Source organism: Larus michahellis, chromosome 2 (assembly GCF_964199755.1).
Source record: "Larus michahellis chromosome 2, bLarMic1.1, whole genome shotgun sequence".
Taxonomy (NCBI): domain Eukaryota; kingdom Metazoa; phylum Chordata; class Aves; order Charadriiformes; family Laridae; genus Larus; species Larus michahellis.
The window spans coordinates 126468515-126483722 of NC_133897.1; the positions used below are offsets into that span (position 1 = coordinate 126468515).

The 15208-nt window shown below is 40.9% G+C and overlaps 1 protein-coding gene across 4 annotated transcripts in view; it reads right to left on the reverse strand.

Annotated features, from left to right (window-relative positions):
* The window catches only part of TCEA1 (transcription elongation factor A1), a 28707-nt gene extending 18848 nt beyond the window's left edge, over positions 1 to 9859 (reverse strand). For 2 of the 4 annotated variants that reach the window (XM_074577034.1, XM_074577033.1), the window contains exons 1-2: positions 7683 to 7876; positions 3147 to 3209 (exon numbers count right to left, since the gene is read on the reverse strand). In XM_074577034.1, the coding sequence (XP_074433135.1) occupies positions 3147 to 3167 (21 nt within the window). In that variant the 5' untranslated portion in view covers positions 3168 to 3209; positions 7683 to 7876. Of the gene's footprint in view, positions 1 to 3146; positions 3210 to 7682; positions 7877 to 9360 lie in introns of those variants that run through there. The other 2 variants (XM_074577031.1, XM_074577032.1) reach the window with 2 other exon arrangements.
* Between the last annotated feature and the right edge of the window lie 5349 nt (positions 9860 to 15208).

Genomic DNA, 15208 nt, shown 5'->3' on the forward strand with positions numbered 1-15208 from the left:
GAAAACAGATGGTTACTCACCTGTAACTAAAGTATTTCAGGACGGACTCTGTTCACTGAGACTAACAGTACCAGCCAACCCTCTTAACATGTTAAACACATACTCTGGACATTATGTGCAGACAATAAAAAATAACAAGTGCTTGGAAATACATAAAATACTCATGATACCTGAATGAGAAAAATGTATCTACAAAAAAAATAATCCTCCACTGATAACTGGGCACAACCATGGCCAACTCTCATCAGCAAAAAGGAAAGACACCAACTTAGAGACTTACTTAGGTAAGTAAAACTCAAAAACTCAAGTAAAACTCAAAATTAATTGGATAAATTCATTTCTTCCTCTGATCACATGCAAGAAACAGATTATGGTAACTATCTAAACTGCTGGCTTTCTTAAGGCAGGACACAAATATAGTTCATTTGTTTGTGTTTACAGAGCACCGGATCTGGACTGCCTAAAGATAGGGGAAGGAATGATCTACCAATTTATTTGCCTGCAAACTGGCATAGGTAAATCACAAGATCAGTGTTATATTCTCAAAGTAACTGTGCTTTAATTACAAACTAGCTGTCAGCATTTGAAATTTCCTCAGACTTCCAGCTTATGGAGCTGCTGTTCTGAGAGCCATTTCAAGTGGAAAACTAGTATTTTTGCCTAAACCAGCGTAGCCTGTGGAATTGCTTTATCTCTGTGCCAGTTTGTGTGTGCAGGTATATGAAAACCTTCCTCAGCCTGTCCAAAATGCATATTTAATGGATCATTCTTCCCCACTTCAAATTCTAGAGCCCTTTTCATCTGCTTTCTGAAAGTAACGAGACTCAAGAGACAACACAAGGCAGCTGTTTTCCCCCCGAAGCATTCAAGCTGGAGGCCAAGCAGCCTTCAGTTGGTCTGAGCAAGTTAGCATGACCCATCTCAAAACAAAGCATACAGTGGCAGCTACTCTTCTCTAAACCAGACCAAATGAGACAACATAAAGAACATAGCTGGGGAAGAAAAGCAACCACTGAAGCAAGTACAGGTGTTACCAACTTTAAATTGCAAGAGAGTATGAGGACAGAGAACTGGTGACCAAATCAACCCCTGAAGAACAACCACCTCCAGGTTCCCAGGTCTCCCTGGCTCGCCAATGAACTGTCAAGAAGTCATTAACAAGGACTGCACATCACAGCCTAGTTCTGCATACATGTGTGTCTAATTTCCGGTAAAACCTGTTTGTGAAAATAAAGACCGTCTGTCTCACTCGCTGTTTAGCTGCGCATTACCCACAATTAGCACCAGTGACACGATGCCTTTAATGCTGGGCGGCTGCTAAACAGATTTGCAACTCTGACCACCGGATAAGTCACGTGTGAGGAAGGCTACTGGCTCCCTGCCCAGCTAAGCAAGGATCAGCTTGCTTACATAAAACTCGTTGGGTATGACACAGTCGTATTATTGTCTGTAACTGCTCCAGCTTTCTGGGACAAAAATCAGGCAAGAAAGACACAAAACACAAGCGCAAGTCCAGACTACTGATGTGCACCTTCCTATTCCACACACCTGTAAGGTTTTCAGAGGACCTCACCAGGTCAGGCTGAAGTAACAGGCATGTTACAGGAAAAATCGTCACTTCTCTTATTACATAGGAATAAAAAACTATCATATCAATTAGCAGAGCTTTACTCCACATAGCCGGCTTTCACAACTGCCTAAAAACGGGTGTGGAAGTATGCTTTTCACTTGTGTCCTGTGTTTCATGAGTTCAAACACATCCAATAGATATCTCAGTCTACACAGAGGAAGTTAGTGCTCCCACTCTCTCACAATCATCACCCTTCTTGACAGTAGCACACTATTGATCCACTACCAGATTACTCTGCATTTCAAGTGTTGCTCCGAGTCCTCCATTGCTTAAGCCAATGTGGGAGACTAAGGTAAAAAATTTATGGCAGACTCTACATATTTAGAAAACTCTCAACAAAAATAGTGTCAATTTGAGTCCAAACATGTTGCAAAATGCAATCTTATGCAGCCAAACTGTTTTGAATACAGCAGTGGATACTTACGAGGCTACTTAACTAATCTACAGTCAATCTATTACTGTGCTAAAATGCCTGATCCCTTTAGACCTACTGTAACACAGAGAAATCTTCTGTACAAACTCATATGGTGCCCACCCCAACAAAGATTAAAAACAATCTTTTACTGCAAATATTCTTTCACTCTAAAACCAGGTACCTGTCATATGGACGGGAATAAACAAGCTTCTTTCAAGCAGGATAGAAAACTGGACAGAATTAATATGCAACCCTATATAAATTAAGTCAGGGTCACGCAAGTGCCCTAAAAGGCAGACAGTTGAGCTTGTTTGTACTTAGCGAGATTAAGAGTCCTCTTCTGTTGATAACACTACTAAGGTTTTCATTGCATCTGAAAAAAGAATGTACATTCTTCAGATCCTCATGGTTCAAGGGTAAAATTGTTCTGTGTAAAGTTTCTCCTTCTAGTCTCATTCTTCACACTAAGCAGAATAGCAGCATTTACAGGATTTCCAGAGCACTTGCAGAGAGATTTTTCATTCCAAAGGCAAAAGCCCCACTATTACAGAAATACTTTGTATTAAGACCTGCACAAAGAAACTCAAAAGAATCAGGTTAAGAGGGTTTTTCTGGGTTTTGTTGTTGTTTCGAGTGGGGCTTGAGGGTTTTTTTTTCAGTGGGGTTTTGGTTTGGGTTTTTTTTAAGGAAGGAGGTTGGACATAGGGGAGAAGGTTGCACCATGGTATCAGCCATGCTCATTCATGCATGAAGGTGACACTTTCAAATTCCTATTTTCTGTCACAAATGGTATTAGTAATAAGGTACTAAGTACATTCTGTAAATATATAGGATGCATACGTCAAGAATGGCATTGTTACTGACACTTAAGATTTGAACTTTATAACTAATTCTGTATCTGTGACCATTAACTGTCACTGAGAAAAAAGTGACTTTTCAGTCTCTTCCAATTTAAGTGGCAAGCACAGCAAATCAGGTCTTACATTTACCTCTGCCATTTGAAAATTTTCAGAGATAGGAAACATCTGGCAAATTTGATGGCTTCACCTTCATCATTACGGAATTAATATTTGCAACATAACAACAATAAGAAAGTCATACCTGTAACAACTCAAGGGTCATGGGAATATTCTTAAGCTCCTTCAATAAATCAAGAGCTCCAGCCTGCAAAAACAGAAAGAAAAAAAAAGAAAAAATTTAGTAGCAATCGGGTACTTCAAATATAATATCAATGACATACTCTTATCTACCTTTAAGGTCACAGATTGAATTCAAGCCATCAGTTCCCAATTTATCCACAGACCAACTACAGGATAAAGAATGTTCCGCTTCACAAACTCTAAGCATTAACAGGCCTTAACTCAGAAATCAAAGTATTCACTCAGAGACTAGGTAAGTTTTATCCCATACAATTCAAATGCCAGTTAAAGCATTCTGTCAATTACTACTTAACCATCACACATCCTCAAGAAAACAGCCTCAAGGGTACTTCACTTAACAGCATCAGAAACAAGCCAGACAACCACAATTTTCATCTCAGAACAACCTCACCTGTTTTAGCACAAGAACCTGGAGTTGATAAGCTCTGCACAGTCCATCAACAGTGCGCATATATATACATGCACATATAACTATATATATAAAACATATATAGCCAACATTCTTAACTGTATTTGCAGTTGTGTGGTAAAGACAGAAAAGTTTACTGGTTTAAAAACTGTGATCAGATTACGCTACTTCAGTTGACACAGCCGTAGCTCCCCCAATAGAAAAAGACAATTTTGTGAGTGTGTCTACAAACAAATGCCCAAATAAAAAATAAAAAAAAAAACTGAGCAAGACTTGCTTTCAAGACTTATTTTCAACTCCTAACTTTAAATATTAATTCAATGAAATACATAGATTAGGCTGCATAGATTAATGCAGACAACGCTCTTCAGCCTATACCAGGCTTGCCAAACGTCAACATGTTCCAAACTAGAAGCCAGAGCCCATCCCAAGGTGCTATAACATCTGAGCTAATGCACTTGTTTATTATTCAGCTGTCATAGGTTTTTCTTTTTTTCCTTTTCCCCTGCTCAGGCCATAAGGAAAAAAAAGGTACAAACTAATACTGTGTAAGCAGCAACTTTCTAGATAGATGAGTTAATTTCAGAGATTGTACTGTTAGGCTTTAATAAACTCCATACACAGCTACTCTGACTGACAATTCATTCCTTGGCAATGTTGGCCTTACTTAAATAAAAAAAAAAATATTCATAAATGTGATCTCCATAATTTACTTTAACCTCTACATCCTTGAGGATTTACTGCCTATACTTAAGCAAAGTTCTGCACCACCCACTTCTTAAGGTGCACATGGGTTGCCAGACTATAGCAACCTCCTAAAGGTTGAGAGGTTTTGCTGTTAATCAAGTGCGTATGGTTCTGAACCTGTGACCTCTAAACCCCAAGAAGGTAACTGCCTTCACATTCAAGAGGTCACTCTACCTAGGCTAAGCACACTACCTTCCCATTTTTTTTTTTATTTTTTTTTTTTTAATTCATGAAGTTTGGAAACAAACCCCACAAAATTTTCAACTTGCAGATATTTGAAATTTGATTCCTTTCTCTTTCCTTACCACTCTCTTAGCTCATCATATTTTGTTTACTTTAATATGCTTTTTGCTCATCTTTATTTTTAAATTCTCCCTAATCAGCTTCTCATATGACACCTGTTGCAATGAAACTCTTGTAATCTCCTGCTGCATCTGCAGGTCTTACAATTTAACCACTAAAGATAGCGCATAAAATAACCACCAAGTGGCTGAGAAAGATGAAAGTGGAACTTGTATGTCACATCCAAACAGGTACAGCTTTGGACGCTTTCAAATGTCTGCTACAACCTGCTTTTTAAACACATCTGACAGCAAAAAAGCCTTGTCCCACTATGTCCCTCCCACCTTACACAAACCCAATACATTTATAAAACAAAAGTTTCACTATTTTGCCATCATAGCAAAAAGTCTTATTCATGATATACAAAGCTTCTCCAATTTCAACCGCAGAATTTTAGCAGCAATGATGCAAGACTGGGAAATGTCATGCTGTTTTCAGATGCTAAATTGAGTTAGCACACTAAAGCATTTCTTTCTCTGAAGAGCCATAAGCGTGGTTTCTACTGTGCAAACATAGATCCAAGTAAAGCAAGTTAATTATCTTCACTGCTACAAACCAAAATCAAATTCAAGAAAACTTTTCTTAGCCAAAACAAAATGAACAACAAAAGTCAATATGCCATTTTCAAAAATATAATCCAGTAACACTTACCTCCAAATCAATTAACTTACTAGCAAAATGTACATGATTTCAAAATAAACACGGGTTATTGTAGTCCGCAATTTCAGCATAACAATGATACTGTAACGCAAAGTAGGAATTATAGAACATTCTTCACCTCATCTTAGAAACACAGTCTAATCAGAATTTCTTTGTCTCTGTAAAATCTTTTTTCCAATTGTAGGTGTCTAAACAACTTCAGTATTCCCAGTCTAAACATTTTCTAAAACTAGTAACTTGATATATAGAAGGTTAACAAACCATGCAACAAGTAAAAAAAAACAGGGACTCTCTCCACAGAAGGTGTTACCTACATTTCTTGCTGTTTCCTGTACCAAATTACCAAAATTTCTAACACGCTAATGCTTTCTAAGCCTTCACTCTTCTCTAATCAATTATATTAGGTGTACCAAGAATGAGATGCCTTAAATTTAAACTGAGTTTAAACTCATAGCAACTGAAGTTTTTCTTAACTACTTTTCTTTGCATAAAATCAAATGCTCTCTTTTCCTCCAAACCAGAGTGAAAACTGCACAGTAAAACTTGTAATTCCTATTTTTCTAATGTAAGACTTCTCTGTTTAAAAAAACCCAGCCATTAAGAACATAATTATAAATCTTCTTTTAAAGGCATTGCTATAATTTTATAGAAAATGAAAGGCAATGCCCCATTTGACTAGGCTGGTTGGCTTCCAGTTTACCTTGTTACTTGAAATAACAGAAGTCAGCTTCATACAGATTTAGTAGGTTACTCCTCTCAGCTTCTCTCGGTTGATCAGATCATAACACCAGAACAATGTTCTATATAACGCTATGCTTCAGGCAATAGGAAATGGAGTATGCTTCTGAAGACAGCAGAGCTATCCAGTTACAATTCTGTTCTACTTAAGGGAACAAACATTTAATAAAATGGACAGTTTTACATTTTCTTCCCTAAACTTACTCAACTGTTCTTGATTTTTTAATCCATGGGTGCAACCTTATTTTTCATACCTATTCATTACAGCAGCTTAATGAAAGAAAAGTGTACTCACGTACAATAAAAGCTACAAGGCACTGCATGTGTTTTAATTCAATCACAGTTATTCTGAAGGAGAATTAATATCTATTTCAAACATGCAAGCAATAGTTGAAGTAACAGCAGAAATATGTAGCTCACATTATTATTTTGTCCTTCAAAACAAAAGAACTTCACTAAAATAGTGATGAAATCTGCACAGTTGCAATTAAATCCTTAGTCAAGGCAAATCACCAAGAGTCTGACTCAGGAAGGGTGTCTGCACAGCCTGCCTTTTCAACTGATCAAAAGAAATGCCAAACAGCACTTTGTCACAAGCCACAGAGTCGCCTTTTGTATGAGAGATGAAGCGTCTCTTGCCATCTGAGTCTTGACAACTTCAGAGTGAAAAGGTCTCAAAGCTTTTTTTTTTTCTTCCCCTTTTATTGATGGGTTTCATCAAATCATTCTCACTCAAAGACATACAGCAAACACCTGTTCTTCTTCAGTAAAAATGGAGAAATTAATACAAGAGGTTGTCAGGAGCATCATTATCCAGAGGGTACTTAAGTAAGAGTGCATTTCTCAATTCAGCTTCATCTTTGTGAGACAATAAAGTACCTCTTCATAGAAATGATCTTAATAATTTCACTAAAGTTCGCATTTTAACTGCAAGGCAGGATTAGGTAGGAAATCACACTGTACAATGACAGAAAAAGCCTCCTACTAGACTAGTAAGAGAAATACAGAGGCATCTCAAGTTAAATAGTGAAGTACTTCCTCTCCTAGCATACAGCTAAAGGTTTTTATCATGGTATACACACATGCTTCAGATAAACGGTCAGATCTCAACTATCAGCTATATAGGCAGCTCAGGTCCTCAGAGTTAAAAGGTTTTTCAGACAGCGTCAAACTAATGACAGAGCCACTTGTGTGCAGTAACAAGCTGGAACAAACGAGCTCCGTTCCAACAAAGTACAAAAGCAAAACTGTTTCTGGTGCTGCGCATGGTCTCACTCCTGGGACAGGGGTGAAGATGAAGACTCCGCTGCTGGCTCTGGCCGGGCACAGCTGCCCGCGTTGCCTTTGGCCAGATCAGACGTAGGCTGACCCCAGCAAAGACACCGCACCGCTCCCTGGAGCTTTGAAAGTTAATTAGGTTACACACACTAGAGCGTGAATACACATCCCCAGCTGCTACTAAGAACTACATCCAAACTCCTAAGCCTTACAGGTCACAGAGAAATACGCTGTGGTCACTAGCAGGATCTCTGGTATCGCTGCAGCGATGCTACCCAGCATCAACAGTCCTTCCCATATTACCTGGGAGTTGCCGTTTTCTTTCTGTTGTCAGAAGTCTTCCAAATAAAATTGAATTGACTGCACTTTGTCATTCGCATTACCACGACATTTAAACTTTTCACAGTCAGTACACTTTCACCCTTTCCACATCTCATAGCAAAGAGCCACTACTTCAACTTTAGAGTCAGGAAAGTGAGACAGTGAATTCTTTTATGCTGAAAAGCACGGGGGATAGAAATAAAAAGAAGGAGGGAGGGGACAAAAAGGCAAAAAATTATCAAATGAGTAAACATTGGTTGTAAAACATTCTTTCCACTAGACCTGTATCATTAGAAGGTTAAAGCGTATCAGAGCTAAACCATACAACATTATGGAACATCAAGGATTTTGAAACACAGCAAAGCATGGCCCGTGTGTACTTGCAATGAATTTGCTTGGATTCTGAACCAAACACATTTCACTGGCTTAATACAATCAGTATGTCTATAAATATCCAAATATTATTAAAAATGTTATTTATAATTATAATTTCCTTAAATAGGAAAAAAAAAGACTTCTATAAACTGAAATTCCACACTGCTCAGTTCTGAACTACCACTAAAATTACACACTTAGTGCACTATTATACTCAGTGTATTAAAACAGCAGTTTGCAGGAAGAGCAGCAACCACAAATATACACATTACAAGAGCACAACAGTGTGCCCACTGGATAAAGAGGTAGTAAACAGAGTTTACAATTCACTTGTACGCTATTTTATGTGTAACTATAATCAGGTATTTGACTGTTGCTGCACATTCTGATTTTACTTACTTTGCTGGTTTTATAAGAATAGTATAGATGTTATACATTAACTAGAAAAAGTTCTATATCAAGGGCGTGCATGAGAATAACACTTGAAGTAAACTAACTGAATTCTACCCAACCATATTTCACTGCCAATCTAAGGCAGAAATCATTCCCTGAATGAATAAACACAGTTAAAGTGATATTTATACATTGTTTCAGCTTTAAGAGAGGAAAATAAATCCCAAATGAAAGTGGCTCACATCCCCCATCTGCTTCATAAGTTTGCCCACACACCTCTGGCCACCCTGCCGAAGAAGCATTAGGGTTTTTCATTCGTATTTTAGTTTGCACGCCCCGCACAGAACTCCCGATTTCACACTTGAAAGCGAAAACAACCCATCCGAAGGAGGACACCGCCTCTGCAGGCGTTCTCCTCGACCTGACCGGGCTTCCTCCGGCACTGTCGAGCCAGGCCAATATCGCGATTTTAATGAATGGGCAGCGGAGGGAAGCCCCGTTCGAGCCAGGGCCGGTGCCCGGGGGCAGGAACCCCCCCAGAGCTGGACACCGCCCTGGGGCGGGGGGAGGCCCCGCTCCCTCCCCGCCCGCCCGGCGCTGCAGAGGGCGGCCGGGGACAATCCGCCGTGGTGGGGAGGAGGAAGGGCTGACAGGGCCCGGGCCCCCCCGCAGCGGGCAGGCCGCGCCGGCCGGCGGCTCCACGTCCTCCCGCGGCGGGGGAAGCGGCGAGGAAGGCGCGAGGCCGCCGGACAGCGGGGGAAGAAGCGGGGGTGGGTGAAAGGCCGCGGCGGGAAGGAGGAAGGCCCCCGGGCCCGCTCCGAGGGGGGAGCGCGGGGCCGGCCGGGGCTGCGCCGGGCCCTGCGGCGGCGGCTCCCGTCCCGCCCCCGCTCACCGCGTTCTTCTTCTGCACCATCTTGTCCATCTTCTTGGCGATGCGGATGATCTCGTCCTCCGTGGTCATGGCGGCTGCGGCGGCCGGAGCGCGGCCTGACGCGGCGTGCGGGAGCTGAAGCCGGCGGAGCGGACCCCGCTGCCCTGCCCTGCCCTGCCCTCCGCTCCCCGCGGTGCCGCCGCCGAGCTCTGCGGACAGAAGCCGAGCCAGGCCGCGGCGCAGCGCCACGACCCAACAGCCAGAGCGGCGGCGCCAGGCAGCGCGCGTCGAGCGCCGGCGCCAAGAACCAGGCAGCGCTGCCGAAGGCCGAGAGCGGGGGCGGGAGGGGAGCGGCGGTGCGTGTGTCGTCCCCCTCCCCTCCCTCCCCCAAAAACCGACAGCAGGGCTTTGAAATGCCGTGAGCCCTTACGGTGTGTCATTCTCTCCTCACAGCATCGCTGGTAACGAAGGGCTGCAGGCAGCAAGCACCGCCAGCCGGCCGCGGTGCGCCGTCCCGTCCGTCCCAGGCAGCCCCCGCAGCAAATCACGGCACCGGGAACGCGGGTCCCGTATCCCAGCCTCTTGCTCGGCTGTCAAAAGGGTCAGAATTGCAGCAGACACTCGCTTTTGTTAGCTTCAAACGGATTCCCTCTTCCCTGTAACTGAAAAGTTGGGAGTTTGTTGGGGTTTGGGTTTTGGAGGTTTTTTTGTTTGTTTTTTAAAGTCTATCCCTAAAGAGTTAATTTTGTATAAAATGGAGTGAGGATTTCAAATGGCAATTTTGTAAGTAAACTCTGGATTTACAAGTTCTGAGTCATGACAACAAGGACAGAGATAAACTTTTACATTGGCCAGGTATCCCACTGCGATGCGCTGCAGCACTTCCAAGTCTTAAAACTCGTCTAAATCTTGTACACATTCCAATGGGAAGAACCACACTGATAAAAGTTCGACAAATTTATATTCCGTCCCATCAATTAAATTCTGTTCATGAATTGAGTTGTATGCCACGTGACTGGGATTTTTTGTTGAAAGGAACAGCATCATTAAACCATTTTTGCTGTAAAATGGAAGCGTGTACTTGAAGAAGACGGTAAGCATATCTGAAGGTTACAGGAAGATTGCACAAAGATTATCCCCTGCTAAGATCCAGGAGGTGCTTATACGCGCTGCTCAAATCTATTATTAGCAAGCAGTTTAATGCTGCAGATGGCCGAGTTGTAAACTGAGGACTGTCAAATACGTACAGTTTGGAGAAGAGGCAAGATGGGCATTTTCACTGAAATGACCCTCAAGGGAACTATTAGAGGAAGAGCTGCCACCGCACTCGCATGTCAGGTACTTCACGGCAAGATTGTCACGGAATCACGGAATCTTCAGAGTTGGAAGGGACCTCTAGAGATCATCTAGTCCAACTCCCAACAACTGTCTCACGTTCTGAAGCCATAGAATGGTTTGGGTTGGAAGGGACCTTAAAGATCATCTTGTTCCAGCCCCCACATAGAGAGAGGTGGTTTTCAGTCTCTTCTAGGCGGTGCTCAATGCACACAGTGGTCGCAGCATCTGCCGGCTGACAGGCCAGCACGTACACAGGCATATTAGGAGGAGTTACAACTATTTGGGAGCTAGATAGGATCTTCCCACGGGCTCGATCTGGGCCCTGGACTGGAAAAGCATACAGAAAGTTCGCAGCTCTTTCGCTTGTTCTGCCCAAGGGAAAAAAAAAAAAAAACACCAAAGGAATGATTTCTTAAGGAAAATAATACCTTTTCTTTCAGGGACAGATTTTGGGGAGAAAAAAAAAATAATAAAGTAGCAGTGCTCACCACAACATTTAAGACATCGTGCCAGTTCAGGTTAAATTCCATTTTGTGTAGATGCAGCAACCTAGTACCTGTAATAATCAACTCAGGTGTGAACCTCAAATTACATTTATCATTGTTTTCCCCACAACCACATCAATGATACACAGTGAGAGAGCTATTGCTACACGATACGGTAAACAAGCTGGTACGTGCTCTACAGTAGGTGCAAGTAAGGTCAGGGATAACACTATCCGAAAACTAGAAATCTCAAATCAGTTGGCATGGTTTGTTTGAACACATTTAAATTCTGGAATAAAATCTTCCAGTATTAATTTCTTTTAAAAATACAATTCAATACCTTCTTCATTGAAAATGCATGGAAAGAGTTAAAAAATTCAGATGAAACCTACCGACACCCAAAACGTATCATGTGAAGAAATGATAATTGTAAATTAAATGCTACATAGCACTTAGAAAAGGCCTGCTGCACATCACATTTGTTTAACATCTAAACTAATAAAAGTAGCATCAGAGAAGTATTTCAGTAAGGAAATCAAAGACTAACCAGATGGTAACGTACATCCTTTTTTGCAAGTGGATGCATTAAAAGAAAACAAAATACAGCTCACATTATTTGTACTGTATGCTACAGTATCAGAATTATACTCAGTTGATGGAACCAGTACTAACCAGATTCTTTATATTAGCTGCTCTATCATCCTTGGGACAGCAATTCTTTATTGCAAAGAAACACACAGCATTCTCCATGCTTGTTCTCTCTTAGCTTGTTCTAAACCAAGCAGCTTTGTACAGCATCGATCTCTTCTATAAGTCCAAGGAACAGTAGGAGAGGGAAGAGACCAAACAGAAGTTAAAACTATGCAACATTTTCCTTTCAGTTTAGCTTCTTTCTCCTAAATAAACCCATTAGAAAAAAGAAATAACACAGTCCTCGTTCCAGCTGGGATAGGGTTAGTTGTTTTTTTTCTAGTACCTGCTGTGTTTTGGATTTAGTATGAGAATAATGTTGATAACACGTTGTTTTAGTAGTTGCTATGCGATGTTTACACTAGTCAAGGACTTCTTCAGTTTCCAGTGGAACGGAGAGGGAGCATGACAGGACAAGCTGGCCAAAGGAACGCTCCATACCATAGAGGTCATGCTCAGTATATACCTGTGGGTTGGCCGCGGGACAGGGATCTGCAATTGCTGCTCAGGATGGGCTGGCTGGTCAACCCATCAGCAGATGGTGAGAGCAACCTGTGTTGTATCACTATCTTTTATATGTTCTTTTACCTTTCTCCCCCTCTCCCCATTCTATTAAACTGTCTTTATCTCAACGCAGGAGTTTTGGGGTTTTTTTCCCCTCACCTCCTCTGCTCCTTGCCCTGTTGGCAGAGGGTGGGGGAGTGGGCAAGCAGCTGCATGGTCCTAGTTGCCAGCTGGGGTTAAACCATGACACACTTTATTTGTTGCACTACATTTACCTGTTACAGCATATTCTCACCATTCTTTTGCAACATTCTCTAGAAGGCATCATCCACCTGCTGCTGCAAAGAGCCTGGGTCTAACTCGCTAGAGCCTGCCATATGCTGGACCGCAGGGCCTTTCACAATATTCAGACTTAATAGGCAGAGATGGCTCTCCTAAACAGGCTCCCATGCAAAATGTTGTAGATTTTTGCTAACTAATTTCATTTGATACGAGACAGCATCTTGAGAAGTTGGAGGGAGGGCAAACAGTAGCACACACAAAATTCGTAGTGAAGGATCTCTGAATTCATATCAAGGCATTTAAAATATTCCATTTTCAGGACTAACATTCCGCATGGAAAAAGCTCTTCTCATCAAGTGTTAACACAACTATGCAAAATATAAAATTCACAGCATTCCAAAAGGTTTTATGTAACCACGTGTTATACCCATTATGCCCCTCCTCTTTATCTGAGCCCTCAGTGTAAGAGTGACTTAGCTCTACTAAAACAGAATTTCAAGTGGTCCAATTGATCCCCTATCTTTGCAGAAGAGACGAGTCCAACCGCAGATACATTCTGATTCCTCTTAATGGCAAGATTTTCCTCAGAAATTTCTGAAACAGTAACATGCATCTTGATTATTTGTTTCTATTGTTCTTCAATGGATAGGCCTTTTTTTTTTTTTTTTTTTAATTTCCTCAGACTAGCTCTAGATTATAATGGTACAACCTGAAGTTAGGCCAAGTAGAATTTCCAAATTCTAACATTTGCAGTATGTTATCAAGCTCATTTTCAAAATGTCTTAACTTTTTTTTTTTTCAACTTAGAAGCAGTAACTGAAGGCAGTTAAACACAAAAAAAAAATTAAGAAAAAGTTTTGGGGTTTTTTTTTGGAGTCATATTATTAGACTGTCACCTAGACAAGCCACGTTGTCTATTCTGGGGCAACCTCTACTTATTTTTTGTACATAGACTGAAAATATTTAAGCCTTTTAAAGATCTCCCCCAAATAATTTTAAATACTATGACATGCTTTTGTGTAGAAGCTACTTCAAAAGTTCGCTCGTATTTACAATCACGAAACATTCAAACTCCAACTTTTAGACTCCATCTCCTCCACCCGTTCATGCAGACAAATAGACTTTTTAAAAAAGAACCTTGAACAAGCTCTGAGGGAAGTCTACCTTCTCCACACAGAGAGGCCAAACCTCCCACTCAGATGCCTGAAGCAAAGCTGACTACACCTCAGCAAACTGGCTAGTAGTTCTAAGTTTTACAAGTTGTGCAGAGAAAAAGGAGGCAAGAGGTTGCTTTTTTCTAGCAATTGGAGCTCAGAGAAAACCATTATCTACTGATTCACTTTGTGGATGCCCATTAAATTACACAAGTACTTTGTTTAAATCAGCTACATCAAAGGCACTTGTTTCACTCAAGGAGAATTAATAAAACCTGTTATCCCAAAGGCATACGGTGGTAACATGAGAGTGGAGAGCAATGAAAAGAAAAAAGGCAAAAAAAGGAATAAAATAATCTGTTCTACAGCTGTTATTCTTCAAAGAATCCCATTTCCAAGTTAACAAACAGACACTTTGAAAACTTTTTCAGAGTCACCTTCCTCACTTACACCAGTGGTCTTACACTGTATTTGATAACGTTTAATATAATAGTACATTGTAATTTTGTGCTACACTAATTCAGGCAACGTTTCGCCTCAGTTATCTCCTCAGGGATGACAGGGCTGAAAATAAATAGAAACTGAAGGTGGCTCAAAAAGTTTTTCATAAAACATAAACTGACAAATTACTCTGTATAGTATTGTATTAAATATATATTACTGTATAGTATTAAAGATATACTATATCTTTACTGTTACTAGCTATTCTTATACCCTTAAATTGCCACAATATATTCACATACAGCACTCCATCTGATGTGCATTTCCACACGTTCATGAACTTCCTAACTGTACTCCACGCTGACTTTTAGACTTCACAGTCTACGGAGCCTTTAGTTGCCTTTTAGTTGCTTTAAACTGCCTGAGGAGAAAGATCTACCTTTACTACACATTCACCCCATTCCCTCTCAAATTTTCTCTGGAGTGCCCCACACTAGGTATTACCCCTGATCAGCCTCAAATATTACAGTTAACCTAAAGAGCACACGTAACCCGTGACCTGAAAACTGCTTCTTTAACAAATGTGTTAAGTGGTATGTATGCGAAATCTAATATAACTTCTCATATAACTTCCTGACACTGCAGAACCCCCAGAGAAAGGTGTAGTAGTACACAGTGAGAAGACTTTCTCTCTTTAGTGTCCTGGAATAAGGCTACTAGAAAATATTTTAATTTCTTCTACCTTTCAAAACGACTGCAGATTCCAAGAAAACAAGTTAAAATAAAATTAACCCAGAATATGAAAAAAAATAATCAAATCATACTTAGCATTCTCCCAATAAGGCAGCAAAACACAAACTGGTAAGTGGTCTTGTCTTTTCAGCGACTACAAATCATCATTTTGTTGTATTATGGCATCATGCACACATTACCATGTAATATATTTCAAGAAGCCTCTAAAGCGCCTGTGTCACA